At 40.7% G+C, this 20,389-nt stretch overlaps 1 protein-coding gene across 2 annotated transcripts; it reads right to left on the bottom strand.

Annotated features, from left to right (window-relative positions):
* Positions 1-3,352: 3,352 nt before the first annotated feature.
* Positions 3,353-19,095, bottom strand: RAB32 (RAB32, member RAS oncogene family). 2 transcript variants are annotated; one of them, XM_036316459.1, is made up of 3 exons: positions 18,756-19,095; positions 8,062-8,339; positions 3,353-4,230 (listed from the first exon to the last, which is right to left on the bottom strand). In XM_036316459.1, exons 1-3 carry the CDS (start codon positions 19,003-19,005, stop codon positions 4,081-4,083), a joined length of 678 nt encoding a protein of 225 aa, XP_036172352.1. In that variant the 5' UTR covers positions 19,006-19,095; the 3' UTR covers positions 3,353-4,080. The 2 variants fall into 2 exon arrangements, with proteins under 2 accessions (XP_036172352.1, XP_036172353.1); XM_036316460.1 differs by lacking the exon at positions 18,756-19,095 and adding an exon at positions 18,209-18,703.
* Positions 19,096-20,389: the final 1,294 nt, after the last annotated feature.

Below are 20,389 nucleotides of genomic sequence, written 5' to 3'. Positions count from 1 at the left end.
AAATCATAGGCAGTGTTATTAAATGTAGTAAAAAATAAAGATAATTCAAAGTGGTTTTTCTCATAGATGGATAACAGTATGGCTATTACCAAAGGGGAAGGGGGGATTTGGGAGAGATAGTAGAGGGTAAAGGGGGAATAAATGGTGATGGAAGGAGACTTGACTTGAGGTGGTGAACACCCAATGCAATATACAGATGATGTATTATAGAATTATACCCCTGAAATTTCCATCGGAAATTTCATTAACCAATGTCACCCCAATAAATTTAATAAATAAATCATGAGGCAATTCAATAAATAAATCATGGGGGGACTGGGTAATGGCTATATGCATTATCTTAAGTGGTTTCATGGGTGTACACAGATATAGAAAACTTACCATACTGTAAATAAGTGTAAGTTCTTGTATGTCAATATACCTCAATACAGCAGTTTAAGAAATAAAAAGGCCAAATGTTACCTGTGAAGAACTTCAAAGTGTTCATAGGCTGCAAAATATCAGACATATGTCATAGCAATATCTTTAATGATACAACCCCCTAGGGCAATGGAGACTAAGGAGAAAATACACAAATGGGACTACATCAAAATAAAAAGCTTCTGAACAGAAAAAGAAACCAACAAAACAAGAAAGCCCATTGCATGGGAGAACATATTTGCCAATGTTATCTCCGATAAGGGTCTAATCTCCAAAATTTATAGAGAACTCATACATCTTAACAAAAGGAAGATAAACAACCCATTCAAAAAAAAATGGGCAAAGGACTTAGACACTTTTCGAAAGTGAACATACAGAAGGCCAAGAGACATGTGAAAACATGCTCAAAGTCACTAATCATCCGAGAAATGCAAATCAAAACAATGAGATACCATTTCACACCTGTCAGAATGGCTATCATCAACAAATCAACAAACGAAAGTGCTGGTGAGGATGTGGAGAAAAAGGAACCCTCGTGCACTGCTGGTGGGAATGCAGACTGGTGCAGCCACTGTGGAAAACAGTATGGAGTTTCCTCAAAAAGTTAAAAATGGAACTCCCATTTGACCCAGTGATCCCACTTCTAGGAATATATCCCAAGAAATCAGAAACCCCAGTGAGGAGGAATATATACACCCCTATGTTCATAGCAGCACAATTTACAATGGCTAAGATTGGAAACAGCCCAAGTGCCCTTCAGCAGATGAATGGATTGAAAATCTGTGGTACATCTACACAGTGGAATACTATGCTGCTGTAAAAAAGAAAGAACTCTTACCATTCATAACAGCATGGATAGACATGGAGAGTATTATGCTAAGCGAAATAAGCCAGGCAGAGAAAGATAAGTATCACATGATCTCACTCATTTGTGGAATATAATGAACATAAACTGATGAACAAAAATAGATCCAGAGAGGGAAGGCAGCAGATGGGAGGGACAGTAAGAGATCAACCAAAGGACTTGTGTGCATGCATATAAACATAACCAATGGACACAGACAGCAGGGGGGTGAGGGCATGTGCTAGGGGTTGGGGGTGGCCAGGGAGAGGTCAATGGGGGAAAAAGGAGAAGTATGTGATACTATATGTAATACTTTAAACAATAAAAAATTTTTAAAAAACCTTCAAAGTGTTGATTGTAAAGGAAGACCAATAAATAAATGAGGAAAAAAAGTGTTTTTTAAATTTTAAAAGTATTATGTTCCCAATTGGAAGGCTCCTTTTGATTTCAGTGACAGTGCAGGGAATATACTGATAGGTTTAAAATGAAACTGTACCATAAAAATGTAAACCTTATCTAAAAAACCCAAGTCAGCTTTGACCAACACCCACAATTCTAGCCTTTACTTGAGGTAATTGCAATAAGGAATTTGGTATTTATCTTTCTGAATGGCTCACACAGCCTTTAATTTTTAACACACATTTTTATTTAAATGCTACTATACTGCTGCACAGTATCTCCTTGTATGGGTATTGTTAAAGAGCAAACCACAGGCCCCAAATACCATCACTTATGCTAAAGCCTATGACACCAAACTTAGATTTAATACCTGACCTATTGCTGTTTCAGTCCCTCTCAGAAAGGTAATCTTTGTTAACCACTCCAAAATTCTCTGGTCCATGAGGTAATGTGTGACCTGTGCCTTCTCATCCCCAGCCCCCATCTCCCATTGAAAAACGAGGCAATTTACATATAAAAAACTCCGGCTGTCCACCACTCCCCCAAAATGTCTTGGTCTAAAAATGATCCTTTCTCTTCTTTTGTTAATAGCTCCCTTTCTTATTAAAACTGTCCCTTTTTTATAGCCCTTTGGAGAACTCTTCTACTTGCTCAATGGGATGCTGCTGGACTCATGATTGTTTAATACAGACAATTAGACCTTCTAATTTACTTGGCTAAACTTTGTTTTTTAATAACAAACACTTGTGCATTTTATTTTTCCCCTACAGCTAAGCATTTAGTGATTGTTATTTACTATTGCTACTGTTAACTTTTGTTTTTTTGCATGTATATGCAAGTGATGGGCTTCTCTATATTCTCCCTTGTACACATAAGCAAGTGTTTATCCTGGGTTGATAGTAACGGAAAATACAAATTAAAAATAAGGCTTAATTTTCCCTGTTGAAAATAAGGGAAGAGACTTTATCCACCCCTGCCTCCTCCCCACCCTTTCTGAGAGTATTTCATTTGAAACTTGTAGGTTCTTTCTCTCTTTATGTATGTAAATTGGTTTGAATGCTAAATAAGCCTCTGCCAGATTTCTCAAGGACCTTGAATACATGTCAGAAAAGGCCAAAGAGTTACTTAAAAATGTAACATCCTATATAATAAAAGGGTAATATGCAAATTGTCCCCTTAACCAGGAGTTCGACTGGAGTTCGGCCAGGGCACAGGGCAGGCCTGTCAACCACCCAAGGCCCCTCCCCCCGGCCATGCACGAATTGTGCACTGGGCCTCTAGTGTAAACGTATTTGTGATTCCCAGGCAAAGCTCAGTTGGTGAGAAGAATGAGCTCCATTTTACGGACCATGACTACTATTTATTCCCAGATCAAGTATAATTCTGTGTCTCTCAGATCAAGTGTAATTCTGTGCTAGCTTTTTTTTCCTGCTATTAATAAATGCATGGATCATTCATATCCAAGTTCATAATAATGTATAAGACATTTTTTTTCATACCTCATTTCACATTAGCTTTGGATTATGTCACAAACACCTTTAAATATCCCTCTGAAAAAGAGAAGTTGCACCTTTCACATGATTATCATTAATTCCTTAACAATAAAAGTAAAAGTAAACAGACAGAGTTTTCTAAGGCATAAAAATATACCCCATATTACCTGGTAGAGCTACATTAATTCAAAACAAAGACATCAGTCAAAATATTTATTCTGTTCTTAATTGGACTGAATGGTAATACAAATATTGTGAGCCAGATGTATCTTCCTTGTGTATTATATTTTAAGTGCCCAGAACTTTATATAAAACCACACGACCTTGTTTCTCTCACAATTCATACTATGGAAACTTGGATCTAATCTTTGAATAACTTCTTTCCTTGACCATGACTTTTATAGATCTGATAAAACTAGCTCCAGTTAGAAGTTTTGAGGGAGAAAACCTTGCTAAACAGAAACTTCAAGCCTTATGTGGCTAACAGTCTAAAAGCCTCCCTCAAAAGTGAAGATAAAATACAAAAATATAGGCTCGTACAATTACTCTAAGACTGCTGGGAAAGTTTATTACCACCCCAGCGCTTACACTAAGAGCCACAACTTGAAACTCGTACCAAATCCTGAGCATTGTCATTTTCAAAGATGTTAAGAAGGATGTAAACATTATCCTGCACCTGACGGCAGCAGCAACAACAAGAGAGGTCCAAGTGCTCACTCTAAGGTGTAGAGCCATGCTCAGGATAGACACCGACACCCACTTCAGCTAAGGCTCCCAGAGTGCCTTCATGGTCACGTTAAGCACAGCTCTGGGAAGATCACAGAGCAGGCCATCCACCACCTCAATCCTTTCTCAGGAATTTGCTCCAAATGGAGAAATCAAGTCAGGCTGCATCTGGTGAGCAGGAGAGGAGCTGAAGCCACGTCAGCAACACTGGGATTTGCTCTCTGCTGGCAAGGCCTTCTCGTGCAGTTTAATTCTGTCCCCATCGTTGTCTTCATTGGGAAAGCTTTGCTGGTTCATGAGAATGTTCTCCACCAGGAAGCGGGCTGCTTCCTCTATGTTGATGTTGTCCTGTAGAGCAGAAATAAGGAACAGGATCAATTCTGAGGATTAATCCACAGAATAACACTTGAAGAATATTCACAGGAACTAGGAAAGTTCCTCATTGGGGACACTGTAAGTACCCAGCTATCAGCTTCTCCAACACTACAGTGTTAGCCAAGAGCTCAGTGCTACTGAGTAATGTGGCTATGGAACCCTCTTCTTTTTACAAAAGATCACCCTTTAGGATGTTCCTATTTTAAACTTTTTGCCACTGAGGTTCAAAAAACTATTTTGATGGTTGCAAATAAATATTCACCCCCCTCTGGGTTGCCACGCACATAAATGGAAGCAATGAAATGAAAAACATCCCTGCCCTTGAACATCTAATTCAAGTATTCTGGATATATTATGAAGAAAAAGGTCAAGGGGCCACACCATATTAAAATAGGATAAATCCATCATGTTGCTCCCCCATCTCTGAGTGATGCCAGAGGGGTTCTTGGCTCCGCACAGGTAAGAATTCAAGACATGAGCCAGACAGAGAAGAGGTTAACGTGGAAAAGCAGGTTTATGAGCAGAGAGGACAAGCAGGAAAAGCCACTCCACAGAGTATTCTTGTTTCCTTCTCTTGTGGAGTCTCACGAGAGAAGAAGAGACTCCAACCATCTCTAGAGGTTAAGCTTATATCTGTTATATCTGGTTATAGTTTCTATGGAAAATTGCTGCTATGGGGAAACAGAGAGTGGGGAAAAGTTGGGATTAACTTTAACCATTACTAGGTATATTTTGTGACCTTGTGCTTTCCCTTTAAGGCAGCGGTTCTCAACCTGTGGGTCGCGACCCCTTTGGCAGTCCAATGACCCTTTCACAGGGGTCGCCTAAGACCATCCTGCATATCAGATATTTACATTACGATTCATAACAGTAGCAACGTTACAGTTATGAAGTAGCAACGAAAGTAATTTTATGGTTGGGTCACAACATGAGGAACTGTATTTAAAGGGCCAGAAGGTTGAGAACCACTGCTTTAAGGTATGGGTAAACGGTAATGTACGAGTGAGGAGCTATTCATCAATCCTTGCAGGAGTTTTCCCTGTCCAGAGGCTCTTCCTGGTCTGCTTAAACCTCTGGTCAGCCCAGTTCCGTGTCAGGCAGCACGAGACAGGCCCTGGACTTAGTTGATTTATATAGTCCTCATGCCCCCTCTCCTGTATTATTAGTGAATAATTAATTTTAGATGTCATATGTAAATTGACCTGAAACAATGTTTTAGGTGTGATGTCCATTAACACTATCCTAAGGAATCACTACCTATCACATTTGTGTAATAGATTTATAAGTTGTCATCAAGTAGACAATCAGTAACACATAGCAAAATCTGTGATTTTTAAAATATTTAACTTAATATTTTAAAATAATTGTATTTACAAAAACATTGCAATAATAGTAAAAATTCCTAAACACCCTTCACCCATATTCCTCAAATGTCAACATCTTAGATAAATGGAGTACAACTATCAAAATCAGGAAATTAGATAATAGTATTATCAGCATTATTCTATCAACCTTATTCAAATTATACCAATTGTCCAGGTGAGCAGCTGAATTTTGTGGTCATGTCTCCTGTCTCCTTTAATCTGGAACAGTTCCTTAGTCTCCTTACTTTCATGAACTTGACATTCTCAGAGAGTACTGGCCAGAGAATATCCCTTAATTTGGGTCTGCTTGATGCTTCCTTGGTATTAAGTTCGTTATGCATTTTGGACAGGAATAAGGCATGAGTGATGTCTTTGTCAGTGTATGAGGCCCACTCGCTTAAAGTTCTATCTCTCAGGTTTCTCCCTGAAAGATTCCTCTTCTTTTCTATGTATTTAGTAAATAAAATATGTAAATATCCTATGTTTCACCATACTTTTTCCCATTAATTTTAGCTTCAATCAATTCTTCCCTAAAACAATTATTGCTGTGGTGTTTAATGGTGATTTCCTATTTCCATAATTCCTTCTATATTTATCAGCTGTAAATTCTCTTCTCTACCACTTATTTATTCATATCACAGATTATTATTTTATTCTGTGTACATAATATTACAATGTTATTTACTTTGTTGCTCAAATTGTCTTAGATAAGGGGGCTCCTATAGGTAGGCTCCTGTGCCTTTGTGACATGTCTCCATCACACTTTGTGTTTCTTACTTTCTGGCACCACAAAATATCTCAGGCATGTCTTTACTTGCTTGTCCCATGGTCCTGAAACCAGTCATTTCTCCAGGAAACCCTGGTTCTTTTTATTGGAGAACAGCAGCATTTAAAATTACTGAGAACTCTGTAAGCTATTGGTTCTGTGGTGTCATTGCTTCTAAGCCCTCTCAACAGACATACAGTAGATACTTGTGTGTATCCATATGCACATCCAGATCTATTTCTATGTTTACCTCTCTGTTTAACCTCCAGTGGACACTATTTTTCCCCATGACTCCATCATCACTCAATGTTATTCTGATCATAAGAGGCACCAAACAATCTTCCACTTTTAGAGTGAGTTTTGGGTGAAGCTAAAAACAACCTGGTAGTACGTAGGTGATTAGTAAGTACAATGCTTTTTTAAAATATATAAATAGGAAATTCACAGAAGGCATACTAAAACCAGGAATTGTGCTAGGATTACACCAAACTTATGGTTTTGAGTTTGTCATCACAGAGTTTCTCAAACATAAGTCTGATTGCTATTTGACCTCTAAAGTGAAACTTCCAACACACATAAACAAGCACCCTCCACCCTCCAATACTTTGTGCTTGTGATTTTCACCTTTGCTTTCTTGTATATCTAGGCTGTTAAGGCTTTCAAAAGTGGCTTGTGTGTGTGTTTATTTTATTTATTGGTTTGAGAAAGAGAGGAAGGGAGAGAGGGATAGAGCAGTGATGGCGAACCTTTTGAGCTCGGCGTGTCAGCATTTTGAAAAACCCTAACTTAACTCTGGTGCCGTGTCACATATAGAAATTTTTTGATATTTGCAACCACAGTAAAACAAAGATTTATATTTTTGATATTTATTTTATATATTTAAATGCCATTTAACAAAGAAAAATCAACCAAAAAAATGAGTTCGCGTGTCACCTCTGACACGCGTGTGTCATAGGTTCGCCATCACTGGGATAGAGGGAGGGAGGGAAAGAGAGAGAGAGAAACATCAACTTACTCAGCTTATTTATGCATTCGTTGGTTGATGCTTGTATGTGCCCTGACTAGGGAGCGAACCTGCAACCTTAGCACATTGGGACAACACTCTAACCAACTGAGCTACCACACCATTAAGATCAAAAAAACATTTTATCCAGCTTCCCATATGGGTCAAAGAAAAATTCTCACTCTACTATTCATGAAGAAACTTGTCACAAATATTGATACTTTCTTCTCGTTCAAATTATTTCATACAGTTAATATAAAACTCGTCAAATATCATCCAAATTCATTCTCTGACTTTTTCAATGCCTTTGCTAGCCTTGCACATGAACTACATCTTTACCAGCGACATGGTCCTAGGTTTGTTAGCCTTCTGGAAAAATTAAAAAAATGCTTGTGCTTCATCCCATAAACTCTAGGTGCATGAGACTTCCTTTAAAGACTCAGCTCACAGAAAATGGTATTTGTTATTTACTCTGAATAATAGCTCATTTTCATTTTAATGTGAAATCTTTCCTGTTCACCTCCCACAAACCAATTTTGAAAGCATTAAGCATTGCTGCTGTTGACTGAACTTTTTTCCAGGCTTCCAACCAGCACTCACCGAAGTCCACCTAAATACTTTATATTTACAAGCTCACAGCAGAGCGGATACTCAGGCAAAACAGATCTCACCTTTGCGGAGGTTTCAAACCATCCAGTGAAGCCATGTTCTTTGCAGAACTGGTCCATCTGGGCAGGAATCTGGCTACCTTCCTTTTTCTGGTCACATTTATTAGCTAAGAGAACAGCAGGAATAGGGTCACCACTTGGAAGATGGACTTTACTATCCAGGTCACTTTTCCATTTTAAGACGGCCTCAAATGTGGAACCTCTCGATATATCAAAGACTACAAAAGCACCAACAGCTTCTTTATAGTAGACTCGGGTCATGTTGCCAAACCGCTCCTGCCCTAGAAAAAAATATAATAGAGGTTAAACATTCCTAATTTAAACAGGGTCCCAATTTAGATAAAACCCCTCTGACCCTAAGAATAATGCTATAAACACATATCTCCCATTCCACAGCAACATAAACTGTGAGATTAAGGACATACACACAGAGCTGACTCACAAAGCAGAGTGGCTGATCATGTGGCCTGAGTACACAAGTAACTCATTTTTGTTCTGCCCCTGTACAACACAGTCTCCATAACCATCAAGGTCAGTATTTAAAGTACAGAGTCCATCACTTTCCTCTCCCCTGGGTCTAAGAGAAGAGAGGTACTAAAGGGAAAAAAAGAAAGCTGGGAATAGAGGAAGAAGAGACAAGAATAGGAGAAAATGAAGCTTGCAGGAAGAAGATAAGTATAGTGGGTTAAATGCTAACGAAAAAGATTAGGACTGGACATGAGATAAAAGATTTCATGCTCAAAATTTATCTTTCCTTCACATCTCCACCGGATTTTGACTCGATATACAAGATTGCTCTTTTTTAAGACACATGCAAACCTACTACTTTAGAACAAAAAGTGGCACCATGGTTGTGCTATTAAGAGAAGGATCAAATTACAGAGTTCTTCAAATATTGTACTTTTAAAATAATTTAAAGGTTAAAAATTTTGGGGAAAAAAAATCTACTGCCTACCATATCATATAGGACTTTGCAGAGCATGCTCTTACTATCTGATATCACACTATTCTTGGAGTAGAAAGGTCCTTATCTTCATCTGACAGATGAAAAAACACACAAAGAGCTGCTTGACCAGGATTCAGTAGCAATGACTAAAGAAGATGGGACTCGAACCTGGGTCTCCTGACTCCCACACACCTATGGAAATATGATGCCAGCCATTCTGAACTTGCAGTTGCCTTGACTTTTAAAGCTTATATCTTCAATCGGCCAAGTTACAGAGGAGAGGACTAAGAAAACATGAGTGGCAATCAACACTAATCTGAGATTTATAACTCTGACCAATGTTAAAAACACTGTGATAGGACATTTTCCAGTAAAACACATGATGAAAAACATGCTTTATCTACATTTTATTGATAGTAACAAATGCAAAGCTACCCTGAATTAATATATTTCTACTTGAAATTCTACTATGCCATTATGTAATTTTAGATATTGCTTGATGGAATAATGGAAGGATAGAATAAGTTTAGTCCCCAAAAATCTTTATTATCCTGAGATTCTACTTTCCACAAATACATAAGTGAAATTCCTGCAACACTGAAAGCTCCTGGGTTGTGTCCTGTGACAGGAGAGGACTGGGCAGAGAAGAAAGCCACAGTTATTCACTACAAAGACAGCTGCATAAGTACTGTTTTGTGTGGTGTGGGTCTGTTAAAAATCAAAGTTTACAGCAATATGGAAACTCAGCAGGACCTGGGAGATCTTCCTCTTTTTTATTTCATTTTATTTTATTGATTTCAGAGAGAGGAATGGAGGAGAGAGGGTTAGAAACATCAATGATGAGAGAGAATCATTGATCGGTTATCTCCTACACACTCCTTATTGGGGATCCTGCCCAAAACCCTGGCATGTTTCCCTGACCAGGAATCAGACCATGACCTGCTGGTTCATGGGTGGACACTCAACCATTGAGCCACACTGACTGGGCGAGAGATCTTCCTCTTAATAGGTCTGAGGAAGTAGTTCAGATGGTAGGAGAACTCTTAAGCAGCACCAACTTCTTTGACCAGTCCTGTGGCTATTTCTTACTGGAGGGAGGAGAACACTTTCATGCTTTTCTGACAAAACACTTAAGTGGACAATATTATAACTGGAAGACAACAACCTGTATTATCTAGCCAAACCTCTCTTATTTTGTAGCCGAGAAAATAAAACCCCAGGGAAATAAAGTTCTTCAAATATCCTAGGCTGGTTGGTTATCTAGTGTGCTATCTGATCTGTTAGCCAAATATTTTCTGGATATACACTGCTCCATATGTCCCCATGTTTCCCAACAGACCCAAGGCAGTAAGTACCATAGCACAGCCCTAATACAGGCCAGAGATGCTTTCTCTTATGATTTTAATCACTGGTTTCCTTTAGTTTGTTAAGGTTTGTCTCAATAGTTTATGTTCACACCCTACTTACTAAATAATCTAAATGTTTCTTAATGCTGTTTGAAACTAAAAATATAAATTTCACAATGACAAATCAAATCAAGAACTAGAACAATTGGTGCCTACTTTTCCAAGTATAAGTGCTTAGTTTTTCCCACGCACTGAGTATCACTGAGCTACATATTCTTGCTCAAGGTGATTGTATGAAAATGCATAATTTCTAATTAGTGCATGTAAAACCGTTTACAAAAATCCTTAAATCTCATTGTGCACTTCAGAGATGAAGCTCTTCTAACAAGCTGATATGGTTGGCGGCTGATAGATCAAGACCCAAACTTTAAGTCCAATCATTGGTTCTAAAAGGAGGATTATATGTCCATTTAACACTTTATACAGCTTGATTTAGGTAATAATGTGATGTTGTAATGTGTCTTGGGTTTTACATGTAGGAGGGCTATAATTCGTAACCACATGAGTATTTTTTCTATTTTTAGGCATCAAGTTTATGACTCATTGTGCTACTAATTTATCAAGCTATTATAAACTTGCCCCAGCATTACACTCTAGTATTTAACATGTTAGAATTATAGGTACTGTTAAAAGTAAAAAAATTTCTTAAACAACTACCATAATAGTAACCAATAAAGCGATGTGAGATAGACTGTACTGCTACTTGCACATTCCCCCTGTCCCCTGCACTGACTTGCATAATTTTCCATAAAATAAGTGTATTATTCTCAGTAAAAGAAGTTTAAAAGATAATGCATCAAATTAGCACCATCTGAGTGTAAATTTGATATGCACTGAATTTCAGTTTAATACTGTACTACCAAGAAGGTAAAAGGAGTTACATGTTATAACACAATTCCATTCATTTCTCTGATTTTATTTTTTAATGTGTTTTTATTTATTTTTTTAGAGAGAGAGGAAGAGTGAGGGATATATATAGAGAAACATGAGATGAGAAGGAAACATCATTGATAGGCTGCCTTCTGCATGGTCCTTACTGGGGACTGAGTCCACAACCCAGGCATGTGTCCTGACTAGGAATGGAACCGGTGACCTCTTGATTCATGGGTCAACACTCAACCACTGAGCCCTATGTAAAATGATAGGGGGATAACATACCCTTTGATGCAGAAATATCTGGGTCCATCCCCTATCCCTGCAATTTGGTGACATAACAGCTGTCCTCAACTTTAGTATAAATCAGATCACCCATGGGGCTTGGTAAACTGCAAATTTCCAGGCCTCACCTCTGGGAATTCTAATTTGCTAAGTATGGAGGATTGCTAATTACCTACCCCAATATTCCATTACAGAATTTTATTTGGAGAAGCAATATCAATTTTTTTTAAAAGCCCTGGATTCCCTAGCTGGCCTCGCAGCAAGGCATGTACATTTGATTGAACCGCAAAAACATGGAATATGGCCAAGGAATAGCTGAGTGGTGAAACATCAGCTTTAGTCCATTAAACTTCATAGCTCTGCTCACCAACCTTGGATGGCCCAGCCACATACTTACTAGGTGAGATAACTGACTTCATGGTGATGTTTGGCACTTGAAGCTAAGTCTGTTGATACAGTTTGATGCTAAATAATCTGCATTTTAAGCACCTCCCATGAGTCTGATGGAGGAGGCACCATATAGCCACACACACACACACACACACACACACACACACACACACACACCCTAATAGATTTAGCTTAATTTCAAGAAGCAATTAAAAAAAATCACTGCATAAGATGCTTAAAGCAAATATCTGGATAGAAGTTAATGTAAAGAATGGGAAGAAGAGAATGTAAGGTGATCTATCAGTTAGAAAGACCAACAGAGATCCTTAAATTAACCCCCTGTTAGGCATTTATTTTTATGTGGTTCATCTCATTCAAAAGAAGAGTGAGGAAATTACAGATTCCTAGTCTCCTAGATTGCAAAAAGTCAAAAAGCTTTTTTGACAATATAGTTGAATAAAATTCTAAAGCACTTTTTTTTTTTCTTGAACTTGTATGTCCTCCAGAAATTTCCCTACATTTATGCTTTCACTATTTTTATCATTCAAGAGAAGATCTCTACAACCATAATACAACTTAAACTTGTCAACTTACCCACTCTCTATTAGGTAAGTGTTGTTTAAGTGTGAAATCCTTACTATTTTAAGAATATGCTATTTTGGGGTTACAAATCTAAGACCTTCAAAGTCTTCCTCTTTTCAAGTATACTTTCAATCTATTTTAATAAATGCCTAGAAATATATATTAGTCATGCTTTTTATTTTCTACATTTTATGAAGCTTTGACATCTTAGGGCCTTGTGGACTTAAGGTAAGGACTGACCCTCCCAGGGTTAGCTAGTTCTTAGAGACAACTTGCTGAGAGTATGTCTTTGATATGTAAGCCAACCAATGCAGAGTCCATACCCTCCATCAGCCTCCTGTTTGCAGGCTCCTGCAGTCTAGGACTCTATCCTCAGGCCCTAAATCACCCCATAGCCAGCTATTAGACAACTAGGGACCACCCTATAGCCCCACCCAATGAAATCTTTCCAACTACCCAAACTTAAGTTTGCTCAGCTTGTCTATGCTGCCTTGCGCATCCCCTCCTACAAAAACCACAATCAAGGCTCTTGCCCATGCTTTCCCCTCACTCATCTTGCCACCTGACCAAGGAGGTCCTGCAGGCTGAGGCCTGCTCCCTCATCTTGGGAACCCTAAGTAACAAACTTTTTTACAATGGCTATAGTCTCCTGATGTGTAGACCCCATCATACCTGAATAAAAATGAAGTCCTGGGAACACTTAAAAATAGAATAAGAATCATTAAAATTCCATATCAAAAGCTTAAGAAAATTCAAAGATCAGGATAACACATAGGTGATGGATAAAAGTTCTCCTAAAATATATTTGAAAATAACACTGCATCTCTAGACTAATGCATGGCTTTACTGGTTTAATCAGTGATGTCACAGAGACGACCAGATAAGCATCTATTACCTTGCTTTTCCTGGGTGTGTTCTGCAACCATATACCATCAAACAGTTTTGTTATCGTCAAAAGCCCATAGTTTGGAAATGCACACACACAAAAATTATAGAGCCAAACAAAAAAGTATCTACCTTGGAAGTAATAATTAAGAGAAGTATAAAAACTGAACATTCTGGATAATAACATAAAGAGATGATCATTATAATGGGTATAAAATATGAGTCATACACTTTAATATAAGAATGATCAGAACATTTGCAAATTTAGACAAGGGTTTATACCGCTGTTATATCACCAGTGAACCCCAAATCGGACATATTATTAATAGCTGATTGTTTTCATATCTCAGTCATGAGACCTGTCTCTGTACAGTGCTACTGATACCTATGTTTTCTTGGTCAAGTTACTACACCTCACTGTATTTAGACTATGGGATCTCCAAAAGTTTATAATTTAATTCAAACAATAGAATGATTAGGCAAATGGTTGGGAGCAAAGTCAAGTTTAGTACTTTTTACCAGCTGTCTGTCTATACACCTAACCTGAGCATCTTTTTGCTTGGGTTAATTGAGGCAACTAAGAATGGTAACAGAAGAAAGAAAGAAAGAAAGAAAAGAAAAGAAAGAAAGAAAGAAAGAAAGAAAGAAAGAAAGAAAGAAAGAAAGAAAGAAAGAAAGCCAATAGACATATCATTGTCAAGGAATTTCAATATGGGTAACACATATGTTATCATGCTGACCATCCTATCCTGCCTGTACAAGTGTGAATGCACAGTGCAGACTGGGGTGCCCAAAAGTGTCTCAGGACTCAAATACTGAGGAAGATTGAAAGATGTAAAATGAGACAATAAGCTTTGCTTGTAATTCAGTAAAGCAGTCGAACCTGAGTAAGACTGAGGATGGCAAAGTTGTACGGGAGTCAGATGTAGTAAATCTTTTTAAAATCCCTATAAATGAGTTATAAGTAATTGACCACCAATAAGCCCTTGGAAAGTTACTGTAGTTTTCACTGTTTAAAACAGAGACTATAAAAACTACATAGACTAAGTCCTCAGAGCCCTGCTTCTTCTTATTCAGAAGAAACTTGAACATTAATAATCCCTGGTTTTATTATATTTTGAATATCAAGAATATGTCAGAGGGAATATTCCATATTTTGTTCATAAAGGGTTAAAAGTTATAAAATACGACAAGAAGAGGCCAATAGATATAATAATTGACATAAACAGCGGTTCTCAACCTGTGGGTCATGACCCCTTTGGCGGTCGAACGACCCTTTCACAGGGGTCGCCTAAGACCATCCTGCATATCAGATATTTACATTACGATTCATAACAGTAGCAACATTACAGTTATGAAGTAGCAACAAAAATAATTTTATGGTTGGGTCACAACATGAGGAACTGTATTTAAAGGGCCAGAAGGTTGAGAACCGCTGATATACAAGCTGGAACAAGAAAATCAAGGTCAACATTCAAATTTAGGATGGGAATAAAAAAATACACACTAAATCTAAGTATGGTTTATATAATTTAAAATGTCTTCCAAGCATGCATTTTATGTTTTGGTTAATAATATTTACATGAACTTCAGAGTAGGCTATTGCTGATTTGTTCTATGGCCCAAAGGAGTGTTACTCAGATTTTTATAAAGGAATTTGATTAAAATTCCTTTATAAAAATCTGAGTAACACTCCTTTGGGCCATAGAACAAATTGCCACTTGGCATAAGGATTACCCAAAATGCCACTTGGCATAAGGATTATTTTGAAATAAAGGCATCTTTTTGTTCAATTTATATTAAAATATTTATGTTTTGTCCAGTTGGTGTGGCTCAGTGGTTGAATGTTGACCCATGCACCAAGAAGCACATGCCCAGGTTTTGAGGTCAATCACCAATAGGGGCTGTGCAGGAGGCAACCAATTGATTTTTCTCTCTCATCAATGTTTCTATCTCTCTCCCTACTCCCTTCCTCTCTAAAAAAATGAATTAATTTTTTTTTTTTTTTTAAAAAACTATGTTTTGCTACATGGGTTTCATTTCCTTATGAGGGCTCTTGGGTCATGTAAAACTTATATTAAGTAAATTTCTACTGTTATCTTACATTAAGTTGATTCTCAGGCCCAACTGAAAACTCTAGGAGGATAGAGATAAAAAGCTGCCTCTCCTAAAAATTCAAATCACTTCAATGAATACATGAAGGCTGAATTATATTAGATATAAATGGACAAAATTTGTTTGTTTGTTTATTTGTAAAGATTTAGCCTAGACCAGCCATTCAACCTACATGGAAAATTCTATAGTTGCTAATAAGCTTATAATAAGTAGTAAGTCAAATACTACTTCACCTATAATATATAATAAATGAAGATTAGAGACATCTCTTGCTACATCTTAATTTAGTATGCGTTTATTAAACTCTCTTTAACACCTTGCCAGAGACTGCAATATCCTATATAATAAAACCCTAATATGCAAATTGACCAAATGGCGGAACAACCAGTCACTGTGATGCGCACTGACCACCAGGGGGCAGACGCTCAATGTAGGAGCTGCTCCCTGGTGGTCAGTGCACTCCCACAGGGGGAGTGCTGCTCAGCCAGAAGCTGGGCTCACTGGCAAGTGCAGCAGAGGCGGTGGGAGCCTCTCCCACTTCCTTTGCTGCAGGCGGGCGGTAAGGAACGAGGGGTCCCAGACTGCGAGAGGGCGCAGGCTGGGCTGAGGGACCTCCCCTGCCAGTGCACAAAATTTTGTGCATCGGGCCTCTAGTTTTAATATATTTCAGTATGTGTTGAGCAGCAGTCTCAAAACAGGTATGAGTTAAGAGACAGCAATTGCCTAACACAAAAATTATATTAAACTGCATCTGTATTTTAAAGCCACATTCATTTGATGGGTTAAGAAAGGATTTCCTAAGGCCTGTACCCAAGAGTCACTATTTTTCTTATTTTGAAGAGTTTAGCTGAAACTGCTTGGCCGCATTTACAAAAAGCATTTGGACAACTCCTGCCTGTCACACTTGCCAAAGCTCTCAAGTACAGAGAGTGGACATAATCTCTTTATCACATTTCCTCACTCTAAATTAACAGAAAAATTAGCTCGTAATAACACCACACCTTAGGTAAGTCATATCAAGTGGCCAGCTCTACTTACTCTTTTCCAATTAAGGACTATTTCTATCCTTTGAGATTTAAAGACTCAACTTAGTTACTACATAAGGCAAGTATGTTTGGCCACAAGGGAACTTTTTGGAGTGGCCCCCTGTTTGCCTTCATTACATCATTACTACTTAATTCCAATGGTATGAGTTAGGATTCAAATACCCAAACCAAACACAGTTAACGATGTAGCTCTTTAAACCTTAAGTTAAAGCCAAGTTATATTTGTCTCTCGTCTCTGAAAATCTTATTTATAAGGTGACCCTAATAATTTCCCATCACCTCATAAGTTTATGTCTAATCTTGTTAATTGCTGGTGTGTGTGGTGGGCTGAATGGTCTCTAACATCCAGGAATCCTGTGTGTGTGTGTGTGTGTGTTTTAAGGCAAAAGTGCAAGGATATTCTATCTGGGCTGATATGTATCAGAATCCAATAAAGACTATGTGCCCTTCCTAGATGTATAGATCTTTAAAGGAAGAATGAAAAAGGAAGAGGTGATACCCAGGAAGAAAACTCATGTTTTGCTTTCCCAAGTCTCTAAACATCAGCATTTTTCCTTGAAGATTAAAAACTCAACTATGCTGTATAAACCTCTTATTTGCCTGCACTGGGACCTAATCATAATTTAATAGCTAAATACCACGTTATTTAAATGAAGACTAATGCAAAGTCAACAAGCCTCCTACACAGGGGTTTAAAATCACCTTCATGGCAATCTACAGCTACCCTGAAGATTCAGGGAGAATGAATATCACATGGCACGACCACCGTTAGGACCCAGGACAGTCATAAAGCAATGCTACTGTTCAGAAGTGTTCTATGAAATAGCAGGAAGTGTTTCGAAAGAAGCCTCTGGCTTCAAAAGATGACTTTTCAAACGAACTTTTGGTTTTCTGGAACCGAAACACCCAGCTGATGATCCCCCTTTCTCTGAGGGACTAATGAACATAAATTTATTCTCATATCTGAAGTTGGGAAGTCTGTTCTTAAGTAAATGAGTACCTGGGTTATAACTTTTCAATACTTTCCCATATGCAATAAGCTTTGGATGAAAGTGCACTACCTAGTGCACAGACCTGCATCCCCACAGTCCCTGTCCTCTACCGGCTGGGTGACCATAGAAGGTATGGGCTTCGGTTTATGCATTTATAGGATCAAGGATGGCCTCTCCAACCCTGAACATGCTCCCAGGCAAATGCTGAGCTTCTTAGCACCGGTAATAATTGAACAGGATACCACTTCCATATTTAAACTTTCCAAAAGTTGACATCTTTTTTAATACCCACATCCCAGCCACCCCACCACCCAGAGTTCACAAATTAGAGCAAGAAGAGGTACCCCTCAGAGAGGGGTGTTATGCTCCAAAATGACAGCTGAAAGCAAATGCCAGGAAAACAGATGGGGGAAGCGGGTGCAGGGGTGGGGCGCTGGTTTAGAGAGAGGAGGAGGAGCAACAAGTTTCCAGAGATGCCTTCCAAAACCTTCCCCTGGGTGGCCTCTCCTAGAACTGAGAGCAGTACTCGCAGAGGGTAGTTTCACTCATGAAGCTGAGTCTGGGATCCCAGGCAGAGGGTGAAAAACCTTCGGGAAAGGAACCTGGTCTCGAGGTTGCTTGTGCCCCTACCTAGAAGCGTAACTTTGGGTAAGTCAGGGACTTCAGTTCTCATCTGGGAAGGTGGAAGCTGAATGGAGCAGCCGGCCCCCTCCCGGGACTCCTCCTGGTGCTTATGAGAGGGTCCACGTTCTGAGTTCAAACTTCTGGAAAGGCCTCTAGGCTTCCTCGCCTGGGGCCAGGCCGGCCCGGAGCGGAGTGGAGGGCTCTTTTCCATCCCAGGGATATGGAAGGCCCTCCGCAGACTGGGCAGAGCATCTCCGCAGGCGCCTGCTCCCTGCACTGACTTCCCTGGTCCCGCCGCTGACTTCCCCAGCTCCCGCGCGGCGCACTGTCCTGCCCCCCTGGGTCCACCCGACCGCGTCCCTCCCCCGTGGATTTAGTCTCTGTTCTAACCGTGCCCGGCGCGCCCAGGCCGCGGCCGGAGGACGAGCGGAGACCGAGCAGGGTCCCCTGGCCCCTGGGTCCCGGCGGTTGGCGAGCCTGGCGGACGCCCCTGCCCCGAGGCCGCCCGCCCGCCGCGGGCTCCCCGCGTGTCCGCGCCTCGGGCGCCGCTCACCCGCGATGTCCCACAGCTGCAGGCGCACCAGCGTCCGGCTGTCCCAGCTGAGGACCTTGAGCGCGAAGTCCACCCCGATGGTGGCCCGGTAGTGCTGGGAGAAGAGCTGGTGGACGTAGCGCTTGATGATGCTGGTCTTGCCCACGCCCAGCTCGCCGATGACCAGCACCTTGAAGAGGTGCTCGCGGGTCTCGGGCACCGCGGCGGCGACCGCCCCCCGGCCCAGGTCCCCGGCTCCGCCGCCCGCCATCAGCGCCCGGGCCCCGCTCCTCCCGCCGGCCGCTCGCCGCCGCTCCTGCCCGGCGCCCGGCCCCCGCCCGCCGTCGTAACTTCGCCGAGGCCGCGCCCGCGACGCCGCCTGATGGGTCACAGGACCCGGAACCGGCGGCCGCTCGCAGCCCGTGCGGGGCGGGGAGAGGGCCGGGCTGGCCTGGGGGGCGGTCCGGGCTGGGTGGCCGCGCCCGGGCCCGCGCTCCGCCCGGCTCGCGGCAGGTCCTCCCCTCGGGGCGTCGCCAACCCGCCGGGGCGGCCCGGAGCCCGCACGCCCCCTAGTGGCCAATCCACCGGCCACTCGCTGATGGCAAGGCGAGTCCCGGCGGTTCAAGGTCAGCCTGACAAAGTGCAGAGGCCACTGAGCCAGCTCCTAAAGTCTGGGTCAGAGCGAGGAGGGTGGGACGTAGGGACATATGGAAAAGCCTTTCAGAGGGAGGGAAGAAGTCCATTAGAGTGGTAGGGTAATGGAAGCAGTGGAATAAATCTCCATCCCGGGTTCTGCCTGCCCTGAGAGGGACTGACACCTGGAGATCATCGACTTCGCTCTACCTCTAGGGTCCCCTGTTGTCTGTGTCTGTGAGTATGCTTTTAGGGTGTGTGTGTTTTGTTTTTGCTTAATCCCTTCAACCTATTTCACCCAGCCCCCGGCCCCCTCCCCTCTGACAGCTGTCTGTCTGTTCTCTGTATCTGTGAGTCTGTTTCCATTCTGTTTGTTCATTTATTTTGTTCATTCAATTCCATGTAAAGTGAAATCATATGGTATTTGTCTTTCTCTGACTGGCTTATTTCACTTAGCATAATGCCTTTCATGTCTATCCATGATCTCTCAAAAGGTGAGATTTCCTTCTTCTTTTTTTTTTTTTAACAGCTGAATAATATTCCATTATCTTGATGTACCACAGCTTTTTTATCCTCTCGACTACTGAGGGGCTCCTGGGCTGATTTCAAGTCTTGGCTGTTGCAAATGGTGCTGCTGTGAACTCGAGGGTCCACCTTAGGTGAGGTGAAAGGGAAGGGCAGGATGGCTCTGAACTTGGTAAAGGATGAAGAACGCTTTAGTGTTTAAATGAAGGCATGAGTTTGAGGAAGACGACGAAGGGTCTCATGGGTATTTTACTATTAAGCCTTCGGCTGGTAGAGACTCTGAGATAAATCCTAGGAATTGATTGAAAAGCAGTAGGTAGTATTGAGGGTTTTTATTTGAAAGAAGAAAGTCTTACCTTTCTTGAATGGGGGATGCCCTCCTCCCTACTATTTAGAAACACTGGAAGCTAATACCCTCCAATGTCTTCTTAAATGAACCCAGCTAGTCTCACTCCACCTGGCAACCACTGAAAAGTGTTTTTTCAGAGCTGGAGGCG

Source organism: Myotis myotis, unplaced genomic scaffold (genome assembly GCF_014108235.1).
Source record: "Myotis myotis isolate mMyoMyo1 unplaced genomic scaffold, mMyoMyo1.p scaffold_m19_p_7, whole genome shotgun sequence".
Classification (NCBI taxonomy): Eukaryota; Metazoa; Chordata; class Mammalia; order Chiroptera; family Vespertilionidae; genus Myotis; species Myotis myotis.
This window is presented reverse-complemented; position numbering and strand designations above follow the sequence as displayed.